This window comes from Neltuma alba, unplaced genomic scaffold, assembly GCF_004799145.2.
Source record: "Neltuma alba isolate B1F8T4 unplaced genomic scaffold, ASM479914v2 tig00004016_pilon, whole genome shotgun sequence".
NCBI classification, from domain to species: Eukaryota; Viridiplantae; Streptophyta; class Magnoliopsida; order Fabales; family Fabaceae; genus Neltuma; species Neltuma alba.
Genome location: NW_021633526.1, coordinates 55,212 through 70,862, shown reverse-complemented (window position 1 = coordinate 70,862; position 15,651 = coordinate 55,212). Strand labels below are relative to the sequence as shown.

The 15,651-nt window shown below is 31.0% G+C and overlaps 1 protein-coding gene across 1 annotated transcript; it reads left to right on the top strand.

The window, feature by feature from the left end:
• Positions 1–12,270: 12,270 nt before the first annotated feature.
• Positions 12,271–14,884, top strand: LOC114743410 (uncharacterized). Its single transcript, XM_028931619.1, has 5 exons — positions 12,271–12,429; positions 12,953–13,199; positions 13,299–13,357; positions 13,903–14,177; positions 14,567–14,884. The coding sequence occupies exons 1-4, from the start codon at positions 12,390–12,392 to the stop codon at positions 14,127–14,129; spliced, it is 573 nt and encodes a 190-aa protein (XP_028787452.1). The 5' UTR covers positions 12,271–12,389; the 3' UTR covers positions 14,130–14,177; positions 14,567–14,884.
• The last annotated feature ends 767 nt before the right edge of the window (positions 14,885–15,651 follow it).

The window sequence follows — 15,651 nt, the reverse complement described above, 5'->3', positions numbered from 1 at the left end:
ACAAAGATATTTTTTAAAAAAATCATAAATTTAGGAGATAAAATGAATTAATATTTTATATTTAAGACCAAAACTAATCTCCCAGCTACCTTTTATATAAAAAAAGAAAGGTAGTATAACCTTTTTTTTCCATCTATGTATTTATTTATTATTATGTTGACTTTGCTTAAATGAGGTATAATGTATATTAAATAAGGATAAAGTTGAAAAGTTGTTGAATTTTAAATAAAAGTTAATAAAGTTTAAGGTTTTTCTTTGTCCGTGTGAAATATGCTAAAAGTGACCTATAAATAGGACCACAGGAGCATCTTATGATCTCCCTGTATATTTCATTTCAACATCATTTTCATATTTAAATTTTCTTTAATTTGAATTTCTTAATTATATCCTTTGCTTTAAGTTTGCCCATTTATTTTATTTGATTTTAGATTAATTCTTTAAGTTTCATATTAGTGTATTCAATTTAAACATGTTTACTCCTAGTATGCTGCTATAAGAGAAATAAAAAATTAAAAGTAATATCGATACAACTAATAAGTTTATATAAAAAGTTATTGTGCTATTTATAAATAGAATGATAAAATATAGTAAACTTAGATCCCAATGTCATTAAATTATTCTTCAACTTGGTGGTAACACGTAAGTGTGTACCAACCAGTCTGGTCAAAAAAAAAATTGTGTACCAACCAGTAAGTCCTGCCTAAACACTTAATAAACATGAAAACTTTTAATGCTGTCTATTAAAGTGGTTACAGCTTATTGATCGAAAATCAAAGTCAAATTTTCCTCTAAACTTTTTTTTTTGTGAGAATGACTCTCTTTTTTTTTTTTTAACCGACCATTCCCTTAAAATGGTTTAATTAATTTCTATGAATTTTTTAGGAACTATTCTGAAATTAAATTATCGTGTGAAATGATAAAATTATTATCAGCGAAATTAGTTTTCATTATTTTAACTTCTGATGTTATTTGTTAAATTAAAATTCTTATTAAGTGATTATTGTTATTGATATTTGGTAAGAAATTTTTATAAAATTAGTAATGACTGTCTTTATTAATAATACATTAAATATATCTTTATGTGAGACCGACTTGTTGCTTTCTTGTCTAAAGATTAGGTTCAAATTATGGAGGCATATCTTGTTTCCTTTTATTCGTTTTTATATAAAAATATGTGGAGGTCATTTATTATTAAATGTTTTTCCTTTTTCCAAAGATATTTTTTTGCCACACTTTTTTTTTATTTTCCAAATATTCAAGTCTTTCATTTACCTCCAACCTCCAAAGACTCAATTGTCAATTGTCATATTTTCAAGCAAGAAAATTGATATTTTATAAACTAGTATTTATTAAATCATAAGAATTTAATTCTGAATTCCTTTTTTGCCTTTTTTGTGCTAGGGATCTTGCCATATCGACTTACTTGGAAAAAGGAATCCTAAATAAAGTTCATCTCTGTATCCCAATATCGGAACCATCCTAATAAATGGTTTCGGACTAAATTTTTTACACTTAACAAGTCAACTTATATGGTTGTTACAATAGTAAGAGTAATAATAATAATAATAATATAATAATAATAATAATAATATTATTATTATTATTGCTGCTGCTGCTGCAAAACAATTTGCCAATGGCAAAGCGCGTGGGTTTAATATATTACGTGGAATAATTATCGGGAGGCGGAGAATAAATTATATTCCTCCGGTCCTTAATATAGGATCCAATTTTTAAGTTGGTTTTGGTCCTAAATATAAGACCCATTTCTTGTATTTATCAATTTTCTCTAAATTACCCCTATAAATACTGTCTCAACTATAATCAAGTAGAAGAAGAATAGGGGTATTAAGAAAGATGATTATGGTGTTTTAGAAAAATGTATCACTTTTCTTATAATTAACTAGCTTACCTAACTTCCTTAATTTAATCAAATTAGTTAAATGGGTCTTATATTAAAGACGGGAGGAGTACAATAACTAATTTGTCCTCTAATTTTTGGAATCTAGCCCTTTTTCCTTTCTTTTTCTCTCTCTGTTTTTTTTTTTGAGCCAACCAACCTAACCTTTTCTTTTCCTTTTTTTTTTTTTCAAAACCACGTGTTTTATCATCAAATTATTTTATTTTGTGGTAAAGTTGGATGGTCAGCTTTTAATTCCTTCTTCGTGCTTTCCTGGTCTCTAGTGTAGATGAATGAATGGATAATGTCCAAATGGGAATAGTTTATTCATTGGCAGTCAACTTTTGTCTTTTTTTTTTTGTTTAAAGACAGGTTTATTTAAAAAGTGAAATGGTACATAAAGTATTCACACCTTTACATGATAAAACCGTGGACAATTACGGAAGCCTAATTACAACTGAAAAAGAACCCAGAAAAACAAAACAGTAACATAAACTTAAAAACTAATAAGAGCAAAATTAAAAAATATATGCACCCCCTGAATCAAGAATGATTTATGGAAAGCTAATTGATATAAAAAAAATTAGTTAAATTAATTATTTATAATAAATATGTATATTGCTATATTGATTCCTCTTGATAGTAATATATACATACATATATAAAAAAGGAGAGAAGGTAACCATATGGCACAGGCTATTATGCTATAAAATTACATAAATGTCATTATCTTCTTTTTTGGGCCACCTACGTACATAAATGTCATCATCAATTTATCATCTCATGCATGATGGTATTTCTTTAAATATTGCGGCAGGGAAGGGCAGGGATAACAATTAATGCGTTGCTTTCTTTAATTTGGGGATGAATAGTTTTTTTTTTTTTGGCCAGCAATTTGGGGCTGAATATTTAATGCATTGTTTTGATAAGAGCCATCAAATGATGGGCATGTTCATGTGGTCCGACCCTTCAGCTTGCTCGCCTCAACCCAAGGAAAAATGCTCAGTCCGATCGGGGAAGGCTAACTGCGGGCGGGGTCGGGTCTAGAACCGGAAAAACAGACCGAACCCGTCGGGCTGATCTGTTTAGGCCCTGAAATTATGAGGATCAAGCTTGATATTTTTCCCTTCAAATGGAAAATAAGTCCTGGAGGGCTGAGGGCTAAGGGCTAAGGGCTTAAAAGGGCTGGTCCTGAAGGGCCGCTGACCTATCCTTTTATAAATTTTTTTTGTTTTTTAAATTTTTTTTAGATAATTCTAATGTTATTAATTTTTTACATTATTAATAATATTTCAAATATTTAGTTATTATTATCATTTTAAAATTAAATTTAGCGTTAGACAATAATTTATCCAATTACATTTTTAAAAAATGGGTTAATTTGGATTTTAATAATGATTTGATTTATATTATATGTGTTGATATTTTTAAACTATATATATATATTTGATCATAGAGTATTTTTATACTTATATAACTTGTGATTGTATAATTTGAATTAGAAATTCATGAGTTTCAACAACAATGTTTCTCACATTAAAGTAAAATAATAGCTAGATTGTAAAATTTAAAAATAAAATTCCTATAAAGAAGAAAAACTTGATATTTTTGTTACCAAAGAAAAGCATACTTATGAAGAAGAGTAATTAATTATAGTAATGATGAAGTTTCAAAAGATTAATGATAGTATTTATTTATTGCACAATTGCACTGTAGATAAACTTTTGGATGTTGTTATCTTGTTAATGAATGTTTTAGATGTTCTTAGATGTTGATGGATATTTATATATGATGATATTTTATATTTGTGACTTAATTTTATTGATATTTATGTCTTTTTTTAATAATTTCATTGGGTTATTTTTATTTTTTATAAAAAAATATGATAAATATAAAAAATAGTATTTTTTCTTAAAGGGGCCAAAAGCCCGCGCGCCGGCTCTAAACCCTGTAGTTTAAGAGCCAGACCTAGCAAATTGGGATATTTTTAAAATTTCAGCCCTGGAGGGCCGGCCCTTTTAAGCCCGTCAGCCCTGAAGAGCCAGCCCTGATTCTCACCTCTAGTCGAGTCATGTGCAAGGCATGTTACTCTGCTTGTTTGGCCTTGTCTAAAATATATATATATATATATATATATGAATATATACTCTTTCGATTCTTAATATAAGACTTATTTAACTAATTTGATTAGATTAAAAAAGTTAGGTAAGTTATTTAATTATAAAAAATATGATATGTTTCTCCTAAACACTATAATCATCTTCTTTAATATTTCCCTTCTCTCTTCTACTTAATTATGATTGAGGGAGTATTGTAGGAATAATTTAGAAAAATTGATAAATATGAGAAATATGTCTTATATTTAGGATCAAAATCAACTCAACAATTAGGTCTTATATGAAGGACCGGAAGAATATATATGTATATTATAATAATATATGATTTAATATTACTATTTTATCTATTATTTTTTTATCAAAACAATTATCTTCCCTTTTTCATTTGCCACTCGCGCATGGAGATTTTTTTGCCTGTATGTATGGCGTTACCACTTGGGCAAGAAAAACCCACCCTCCCTGTTTTAGCCTATCAAACCCTTTTGTTTTTAGCTTGGAATGATTAGGGCTTTTACGAGTAAATGTCAAGCTGAGCATTAAGCAAGGCCAGTACTGCACAAGTGCAGTCCTAACAAATGATGCCCATTATTAATTTGACCACCTCTGTGTGTGTATGAGTATGTGTATAAATATCTACTTTACTACTAAAATCTTGTAATACCTGGTGAAGCTAAAATGGATCAGGCACATTATTCAGAACCCAAAATCTTGTGATAACCCATGAAGCTGAAATCGGTGTACATTATTCAGATAAAATTGAAATGGGCAGGGGGTACATTATTAATTATTAACATGCTATCCATTAATGACCACTTCTATCATTAATTAGCCTTTTTGATCACCCCATCTGCATATTTTAGCATATATGTAGGTTCGTTCGTCTATATAATAAATATGAAATTTAATTGTCCTATATTTCACCATATATCACTCTGGTTTTTATTATAAGTTTTTTATAGAGAATTTTTTTGTTTTAGATATAAGTCATTTTTAAGATATTTAATTATATTTTTTTTAATTTTATCCTTATTTAATTTTAGTTGGAAAGGGATAAAGAGAAAAGAGAGTTAAAAATGATTTGTAAATGTATAAAGAGAAAAAACTTTAATCAAAATAAATTTAAAACTTTTTTATCAATTTACTATATTTTTTATATGTGAGAACAAATTGTGAGTGACTTGTAATAAAAATTGGGGTGGTACACTCCAGTTCTTTTTACAATAAATTTGAAACCTAAGTATTGTTAAATTAATTGGGATTTAAGTGACATTTCCTTAACCCTTGATCCCTTCCATATTCTTCTGTTTTTTTTTTTTTTGTTTCTAATGAGCTTCTCTATGTTGAGGGAGGGGGAAGGCAATGTAAATCACATGGTGAATCACTTCAATTACTTCATCAATAAATAGTTGATTTTTTCATATATGAATAAAAATTCTTCTATAAATGAAAGGTCATGATTTGATTTCGTTTATAAATATCTAGTCGTTAGTGATTGTCTTTTTAAATAGAAAAAAAATAAAAAATACCATTAAAAAGAAAGCATTGGTAGAAAAATTTCTCATTTTCTTTGGTAGTAAAGTCTTGCGCTATAAATGCATAAGCAAGTAAAAGAATACATGTGTTGAACTATTAAGGAAATAATAACCCCTAAATAGGCCACTTACATGGTGCTTTAGTTTATTAACATGGCATCAGGGCCTGAGTTTTGGGCCTCCATAGATTTGATCCTTTTCTCTATCGATTTGCCTTTTTGGGCCACATTTTGGGCCTCCATAGATTTGACCCACGTTTGATTTACAGCCCTAATCTCTTTAGACAATTATCCTTTACTAGGTCCAAAGCTTTCTGGCCATGAGTATGAGACCGAACTTGTGATGATCGGATCAGAACATGGAGTAGAAATAAAACCTAATAACGACAACTTTCACTTAGATGACATGAACAATGGTTAACGCATGCCACAGAAACACACGAGTAACCATGCCAGCAAGGGACAGAAGCTACCAGCAAGGCTAAAAGATCATGAATGTCCCATTTAACCAAACTATAATATTGAAAAACTAAAGTAAATAGCAAATACTCTATTAGTCCTATTTATAAGATAGAGAGAAAAATATTTTTGGATCCTATTTATAAGTCATTTCATTAAATTTTTAGTATGAATATACCATTTTATCTTTAATTTATTAGATTATAGATAATTATTTTTTTAAGGAACCAGTTTTAGTGCTCATCACAGTGATAGGCACCATAATGCTCATCAAATCTCAACCATTTAAATTTAATATGGATGATTGAGATTTAATTTTTTATATCTGTTTTTTTTAAATTTCTTTAATAGATAGATAATCCAAAATAAATGTAATCTTTTAACTGTAAGTTTCTAAAAAATAATTTCTTTATTTAAAATCATTAGTTAAAAATTTTAAATTTAAATCATTAAAATTGTATTTAAATAATGTAGATTTTACTATAACGATGAGCATCATAGTATTTATCACTGTAATAAGCATCGAAACTGATTCTTTTTCTTAAAAGTGTATATATTAAATAAGGATAAAATTAAAAAATTATTATATTTTAATAAAAATTTAATGCAGTTTAAAGTTTTTTGTTTGTTTGTTTAAAACATGCTGAAAGTGCCTCATAAATAAAGTATTTATCAAAGAAGTAAATATTATGAAATTGCCTATATTAAAAATGGCCAAGGTAAGAATGATATCCATGTTCAATGCTATATACATAATTGAAAGATAGACATAAAGATAGCTGATTTCTATTCTAGTCACTAATTCATGTTCAAATATTATCAACTTTAGATAAATGTATATTTAATAGTAGCAAGTGTTTTTCCCATCTAAATTATTTGGAACTGCATCTTTATCCTCTTCCACTCTTACCAATCAATCGCATTATAAGCTTCTGGGCTCTTTGAACACCTTTTCTTTATGGCAAAGTCGCCGCGCAGAAACGTGCACCATTACAATGGAGCATTGTTCAAGGTTCAGACACCGCTCTGAGACACAGGAACATATGGAAGTGGCGAGAGCAGCCGAATCAAAACCCACTTTTTATAACAATCATTTTCTTATTTTGAGTTCCACTGATTCGTCCTCTCTCTTGTATGTTTGATGCAAAGCCAAACCCAAACCGAGTCAGATCCCATTACCTTCCAGAACTTCACGCAGACGCTCAGACAGCGTCAGCAAAATGCCGATCCACCCGCTTGCCACGTGTACCACCTTCGGTGCCTCCTTCTCTTCTCTCTCCTTCTGCATCTCCTTCTTCTTCTATCATCATTATTATTGTTACGAACAGGATGAATTGGTGGCATAAGCTGAGACGAACTTGGAGTCTTGTCCCTGCTCTGCTCAAACTTCGCAGATCTTTAGGTGGGTTCTCCTAAAAATCGTAACTTTCAAGTCTCTTCCTCCTCCTTATGCCCCCCCCCCGGTTTTACTAGTTTCAAGTGGGGATTGATAGAGGAGAGGATTTGTTGGAGGAAATTATTCTGGTATGTTTGATGGGATATATGGTCTGTTTTGACAACGCAGGTGGTGGCTGCGGCAGAGCAGGCGGCGGCGATGGAGGTGGATTGGTGAAGCTGAGAGATGAAGTGGAAATTTGTGGTTACAGAGACGTGGAGGTCATGTGGAACATGTTGGGCATAAAGCAAACGGAGAAGATAGAAGGAAGAGGAAGGGTGAGAGTGAAGATGAAGTTACTGAAGATGAAGAGGAAGAATTGCAAGCGTGGCAACAAGCCACGACCTGTTTGGAGGTTTTTCTTTCGGACCAATCACACCCCATAACTTCAATAAGAAGAAGAAGAAGAGGGACATCTAATCGGAAGCAGAGTGCAGAGTTGATGAGCAAAATAAAGAAATGTGACTGATTCGTACAAGTATTTGCATGCCAATCAGCTTAAATTCTCAACTTCTATGGAATTTTGAATGAAATACGTTTTAGATCTTTTCTGGCAAATCTTGCAGAGATTAGAAAATGTATTGGTGAATATGCTTTTGATCTTGCACACCAAAGCTCTGTTTTGCCAAACTAACCAATTGTTCTTGGCAAAACACTTTTTTCTATTCAATTTTGGAAGCAAAAAGTTACTTTTGGAGAAGCCTACCTTCCATCCAAACAAGCACTTGAACATTTCTCAGAAAGATCAATTTAGATAACATTTACTTCTTCTCATAAAATGGATGACTAAAATAGTATTCAAAAAGCTATGATTTTTATTTTTAATTCTGGTCATGAATAATATAATTTAGAGAAAACAAAATTTCTGTAAAAAGTTAGGCAAGAAGGAGGTTTGGGCATAGAGAACCTCCCAAGAGAAAAAATGAAGATGTTATATTGAAAACTTGTGAAGAATAGAGACCACCTTGTGGGTGAAAGCCTTGAAAGCCAGGAGGAGCGCATAAAAAGGTAGCTCTTCCCTGGTTTGAAGATGATCTTGGAAGAAAGATTGGTAAAGAAGAAAGTACCTCCTTTTGGATGGATGTTTGAACAAGTTTTGAAGTTCCTTTTAATTCGTCTGAGACGTAAGCAGAAACTCCCTGTTGATATAACTGAAAAGGACTCAAATTATTTGCTTGATGCACTTTACTCAAAGATTGCCGGAATGCGTTCGAAGCTGGTGATGGTGAAAGAAAGCCTGATCATATTATGAGGTAGGCTTTGAGTAACATGAAGCACCAATACTTCAAATTGCTTGAGCAGGACCTACATACGTATATGGAAAGTTCGATATGGATCCAATTCATAAACTAAACAGATATTCCAGTCATGCTTCAATAAATAAGTGACGAATCTGCAATTCATGAGCATACATCCCACAGGAAAGTGAACAACAGGAAGACATGTTGTGGGGTTTAGAGACAAATGACGAATCCAAGAATTGATTAATGGGGAATAGGATATGTTGGATGTGATTTTGTCTCATTGGGCTTATGAACTATGAGGCCTTTTTACCCCCAAAAAAAAACACTCCGTAAGACCCAATTATTTGTCAATCATAGTTCAATTTTGTTCTTGGGACCCTTCATGATTTTGCTTGTTAACAAATAAAATTAAAGATTTTGAATCTTATGGCGATATATGAAAAATTAAAAACTTTACTGGTGGACGAAATGTAATTAATTTTATAAATACTTTTTGAATCTAAATACAAGCCTTGGTTATTGTGAGTTTTCGAAACTCAACTCATTTAAACTTTTTTTTACCAAAAAAATTAATCAAACTAGTTTCTCACAATATAATAAACAAATGTTTGAATCCAGCGGGAGCGCTCACATGTATTGTGGACAACACATAATACTAGAGGTGAATATTCAGTTTTTTGATTTGGTTTTGATTGATAATCGAATTAATCAGAAAATCAAATCGAACCCATTTTAAATATTGAACCCAAATCAATTAACCAAACGGACCCAAGCCAAATCAACTGAAATCTTTCGATTTGGTTAACCAAAATATATAAATGTGAAAGGTGATTTTAGATTAGAAAAATAAATAAAACACAATTATAACCATTAATTAATCATATTTTATTATAATAATATTTATTATAATCATATTTATACAGGCTCATTGTTTAAGCTCACATATAACCCACACACACACATATTTATTATAACAATCTTTATTGAATTGATTTTAGTTTTAAATATAAGATTTATTTATTATATTTATTAATTTTTTTAAATTATCCTTATGATACACCTTCAACCATAATTAGGTGGAAGAAGGAGAGATGATATTAAGAAAGATGATTATGATGTTTCAGAAAAAATATGTCATATTTCTTATAATTAACTAATTTACCTAACTTCTTTAATGTAATCAAATTAGTTTAATACTACTCCGTCCCTAATTATAAGAACATTTTGGCCAAATTGTGTTTTTTAAAAAAACAGTTAAAATTAATTAAAAGCAATTAATATGTAACAAATATAATTTTTTTCCAAATATACCCTAATAAATGTAAGAGAGTAATAATGAGATAAATAGAGAGAGAATGTTGTCTTTAATGCAATATATGAAATTTATTAGGGGTAAAATAGCTAACAATGCATTAAATGTTCAGACAAATTCAAAGAGAATCTTATAAAAAGGGGATAAATCCATTCAAAAAAGAGGATCTTATACTTAGGAACGGATGGAGTAGGTTTTATATTAAATACCGGAGGAGTTTATTATATATATGTATTTGATTTTTCTAGTATAACCAATTTCTTTTTCTAATAATGGGACAGAACACAAAAAACTGAGTTGTTAAAAAAATAAAAATCATATAATTGACGAAAAACTGAAAAAACCAAACGAAAAATCAAAATTGAATCCGATTTGATTTTTGGTTAGTGTGGGTTTACCAAGGTTGTCAAACTCACGAGTTTAAACAAACTCGTAAGAATGAGACAAACTCAAATCGTAAACTCAAATTATGAACTTGTAAAAATTTATTTTTATTAATAAAATGATATTAAAAGTATATAATTAATTAATTAATATATAAAACATAAGAACAATTTCATTTAAATATATTTTAAATTTAAATAATTGAAATTATATCCATCAATGTTCATAATTTATCACATTCAATAAAAAAATTTCTATAAAATTCATATATAAAGTCACTAAACATAACGAAGTCCAAAAAATTAGCATGAACTTAAGAACGAGTTGATACGATTTTATAAGCTTAAAACATAAAAACGATAAACTCGGTAAATAAATTCGTAAGGTTAATTGAGTTTACAGTTATCACAAGTTTAAGAGTGAATCGACACAATTTTGTTAACTAAAAATGTAAAAATATTAAACTCAGAAAGTCAACTCGTGAGTTTGACAACAATGGGGTTTACCCATATGTAATATTACCTCCGGTCCTAAATATAAGAAATAATTGAATAATTTGAAGAGATTAAAGATATAAGTTAAGTTAGTTATTTATAATAAATAGGCATCATTTTTTCTAAAATATCTTTGCTAATCAAGTATATTGACTAGAACTACTATTATTAGAAGGACTATTGTAGAAAAAAATACACAAATATAAGAGACAAAGTATAATAAGATTTTATATTTATAATCAAAATAAAAATCAAACAAGATGTTCTACTAAGAATCAGTAGTTCATGCCTATGTGTATATGTAGGGGTCGAAAAAAAGAGATTCCTGATAATCTGTCTTGATTATGGAATGGACGTTCTTCTGCAGTACCCACCCAGACAACTGAAAACACAAAAGCAAAGAACTCGTATTTGGCGGATCAGGACCAACTACCAAGTACTAAGCGTTGTCTTAACAGGGGAACCTTTCGATCTTTTAGGGTGTGTTTGGTTGGAGAGGAGGGGAGGGGAGGGAAAATGAGCCCCTCCCCTCATTTGGTTAAAAATTTTGGAGGGGAGGGGAGCTAAAATGTCCCCTCCCCTCCCCCATTTTGGCTCCTCTCCAAATTGGGGGTTTTTGGAGGGGAGCCAAAATTTTGGACCATTATGCCCTTATGGTTTTTTTAATATTCCACTTCTACCCATAAAATATATTATTATAATATTTATTTCAAATAAAAAATATATTATCCTAAGTAAAAAAATAAAAAATATATACATTATTATAATTAAAAATATATTAAAAATTATTTATAAATAAAAAATTATTTAAATAAAAAATTATAATATATAAAATTAATTGTTTTTTATAAATATATTATTTATTAAATATATTTTAAAGCTGGAAAAAAAGATAGCCCAAAGAAAATAAAATTTCATTTTTCTTAGAGCATATAAAATTTGTTAATTTGATTATTTTAAATATATTATTATATTAATTAGAATAAAAAATTACTATACCAATTTTTTAATACACATATTAACATGATAAGACTGAATTTTTATTAAATTATATAATTTAAATTAAGATATAAATTAATTTATATAATATATCAATAAAAAATATAAACTAATATGTTAGGGTAAAATGGTAAATTGATTATTACTATCCCTCCCCTCCCCTCCTTGAACCAAACAAGGGATCATTAAATACCTTCCCCTCCCCTCCTTTTTAATCAAACCAAACAACGTGAGGATAAAAACTCCCTTCCCCTCTCCTACCCCTCCCTCCTCTCCCTCCCCTTCCCTCCCCTCAAACCAAACAGGCCCTTGTTATCTCTTAAACCCGTCTGTGACAACTCCTTCTGATCTGTCCTTTTTTTTTTTTTTTGCCCCCTTTGGTCAGACCCTCTGATCTGTCTTGAGTCTTGAACCATTGCCGTATTTCCATCACTGCATTAAAAATTTAAAATTGCGCAGAATCCCACGTCGCAAAATCCCTCTCCACCTTTTTTCGTCAGCCGGCTATAAACCTCCCATGGCCGATTCCAAATCCAAGCCAACAAACTCAGCCTCAGGTACGATTATGGCGAATAGATTATTAATTTATGAGTGATTACTGTTCGAAATGAAATGGGCATTAGTTTGATGTGCGATTGCTTGTATTTCGTACACACCTATTTATGTTTCTGGAGCATTTAATCCTCAAAAATGAGTGTTTTTTGGGTTCCGTTCTTGTACGAATGAAATGAAATTTATTATGCAAGTTTGAAGAGAGATTGGCACGTAGAGAGGGAGGGACTGTATTTTGGAAAACTGAAACACTTGAGAAGATACAAGTATGTGTTTCTTGTTTTGATTTTATTGCTGTGGCGGGTGGGTCCTCTCGGTCCAATCAAGATGGGATGTTGAAGGATTCGGTTTTTCCTCGTCCTGTAATAAATTATCTGTCTCTGATCATGAAGATTCAATGAGTCTAGTTTTAATTGGATATCCTAATAGCGACATGTTCATGTTTTCATTCGGGAACAAGAAAATTTGACTCCATGTGAATGCCTAATTATCTAGTATTTGGTTGGATGATTTTCTGCCTGCTGACAGGTGAAAAGGAAGTAAAAGCACCTAATTTGCTTGAAAGAGCAAAGGAAGAATTTGAGGCAATAGCGCATCACAAAAAATCAGACTCCCATCATAGAGAAACTAATGGGTTGAAAACTAATAACAGCAAAGAGAACGCCTCAATAGATGATGTTAGGGCTCCAAATGTTTTTGAAAGAGCAAAGGAGGAGTTTGAAGCTATTGTTCAGGTACTCCGTCACAAGAAAGATTCTCCAACCCATGGCAAAAGGTTGAAATTATACCCTCTTTTATGATTGTGCCTTTCCTTTTAATCGAATTTGACCAGTCGGATTTCTTCTTTTCTTTTTTTCTATGATATCTACTACAGGAATGAAAATAAAGTGGCAGAGTCCAAAGATAAACAGAAAATCCCAGGTTCACCTCAAGGTATGCTTTTATGGTTAGAAATGTTCCTCTGCTTAGTCATTTCGAGATTAAGTACTATGAATTAATGGTGTCAACATATGTGGAAGTAATTCTTTGTTGTTGAAAGGCAGTGAGTTGGTGTTGTAATTATTTGGGGATTTTCTTGTGTGGAAGTTATATGTGATTATTATGATGTTAGTTTCCTGTTTGATTAACTAAACATACGAATCGGTATGGAAGTACTGTATACACCTGCATTTTTATTGTTGTTTTATGCTTCCTTCAGATGCCACACTCTATTTTCCAAGAACCATGCAAGTTACTCCATGATCCTTTCTTGTGTTTTCGTGTTAAACCGCTGTACAAAAGGGTACCAAAAGTGGAGTTCAGTTCCCATTTTAGTGAAAAATGTGTGTACCATTGTATAAGTATAAAGAAGGAAGATATCCCAACACCTGATTATGGTCGAAAGAAAAATTTTCCTTGCATGTCACTGAAAATCACTGTATCAGCTATAAGTCTCTGAGTTGGCCGAAAGTCTTTGGATTATTTTTGTTGTTTGGCAGAAAAGAACGCAAAGAAAGGAAATATTCTTGTGAGGGCTAGGGAAGAAATTGATGCTATTATCCACCACAAGTCACCTCACCGTCATCACAGAGAAACTCATGGGTTGAGCGATGATATTGACGAGAATACCCCTAATGATGAAGTTAAAGGCCCGAATGTCTTTGAAAGAGTGAAAGAAGAAATTGAAGCTGTTGTCCAAGCAATCCACCCCAAGAAAGAAATATGACAGTGTTCCCATCTCGGAAGTATTTGGGTTTAGTGAATAACATGAACAGTGTATATCTTACTTCTAGGGACTGCTTGGGTTAGTGAAAAGTGCTTTTTAAAAGCATTTTTCTGTAAATCAAAATAAAATCTTTTATATATTTACTTTGTGTACTATAAAAGTACTTTTGAATTATAATTTTGATTTCACTCAAATACTTTTTTAGTGCCGAAAAAAAACACTTCTATGTTTCATAAGACAAAATTCTTCTTACATATCTTCCAGAAATTTACTTACAAGCCCTACATTGTTCTCGTCTTCCTATCACTTTGCTTATGTCTATTGCATCCCCCTTCAAAGCTGATTCTTTTTCAAAGGCCAAACTTCTTGAGGTTTCCCCCTTCATTGTCAGAAATGCCAAATCTCAGGTCATCGATCTCTGTCTTTGGTGAGCTCAGGTCAGATAAACTCCAACTCAGTTCTGGTGGCTCTTTAGGACTTGCATTACATGGAACTCGCTGAGTTTGTGGAGAAGTCCATGCTCTTGCAGACGCTGGGGGATACTGCCAGCAGCCACAATATCACCATCTTCGCATCCAGTAATGAATGGGAGATAAAGGCCAGGGATTTGATGGGTCTTGAAGGAGAACCAGTGTGTATTTGGATTCTGGGGCTTTGGTTTTTTATTTCGGCTGTGTGTATGCATGCTACACAAAGTGTGGAAATGGATGATATTGTTTATAAGTTATACTATGTGCAGATTTATACAAGTACAATCCATATTCAACACAACTTTGTTCAATATTTTTCCTATGCTCAATGAAACATTCTCTTGAGGCTGATGAAGATACAGCCACCACACCCCCCCCCAAAAAAAAAAAAAACCACAGCCAGAAATAAAAATGGGTTTTTTTAAGATGTCTCTCACCTATTCTCTTAGGACATTTAAATTTTCAATCATGCCCATTTGGTCTCGACATATGGTTAAAGCTAAGGCTCTTAATTTGGATTGATAATTGAACCAATCAGGACGGTGATTGTATGTAAATCATACATAATTTAATAAAACAGAATTATTACTGAAACACCACCATGAAGAACAACTTTTTTTTTTTCAAATTCAAAATGACAATGCTTCTAATTTAGTAAAAGGAAAATGATAGAAAAAAAAGTTGAAAATTGCAAATTCCAAATCAAGTTTGAGTAATCCCAAAAGCACTTCTCAATAGCATTTTTCCGCAAATTAATACAAATTCTTCCACATATTTACTTCGTATATCGTAAAAATACTTTCAAAACCATGATTTTGTTTCTACCCAAACGCTCTCTTGGTAACAAAACTTTATTTGGTATTAATAAGTTTGAATTTGCAAATAACAACAAATTTTTATTGACATTCTTTATTTGGTATTTTCAAAAAATTCCAATTTCTTTTTTTGTCATTATTCCTTTAGTAAACGGAGACAAAAATTCAATCCAATAAACTTACCCAAAAACTTTTAGCCAAACAGGCTAATAAATAATTTACTAGTTCACATAGTTT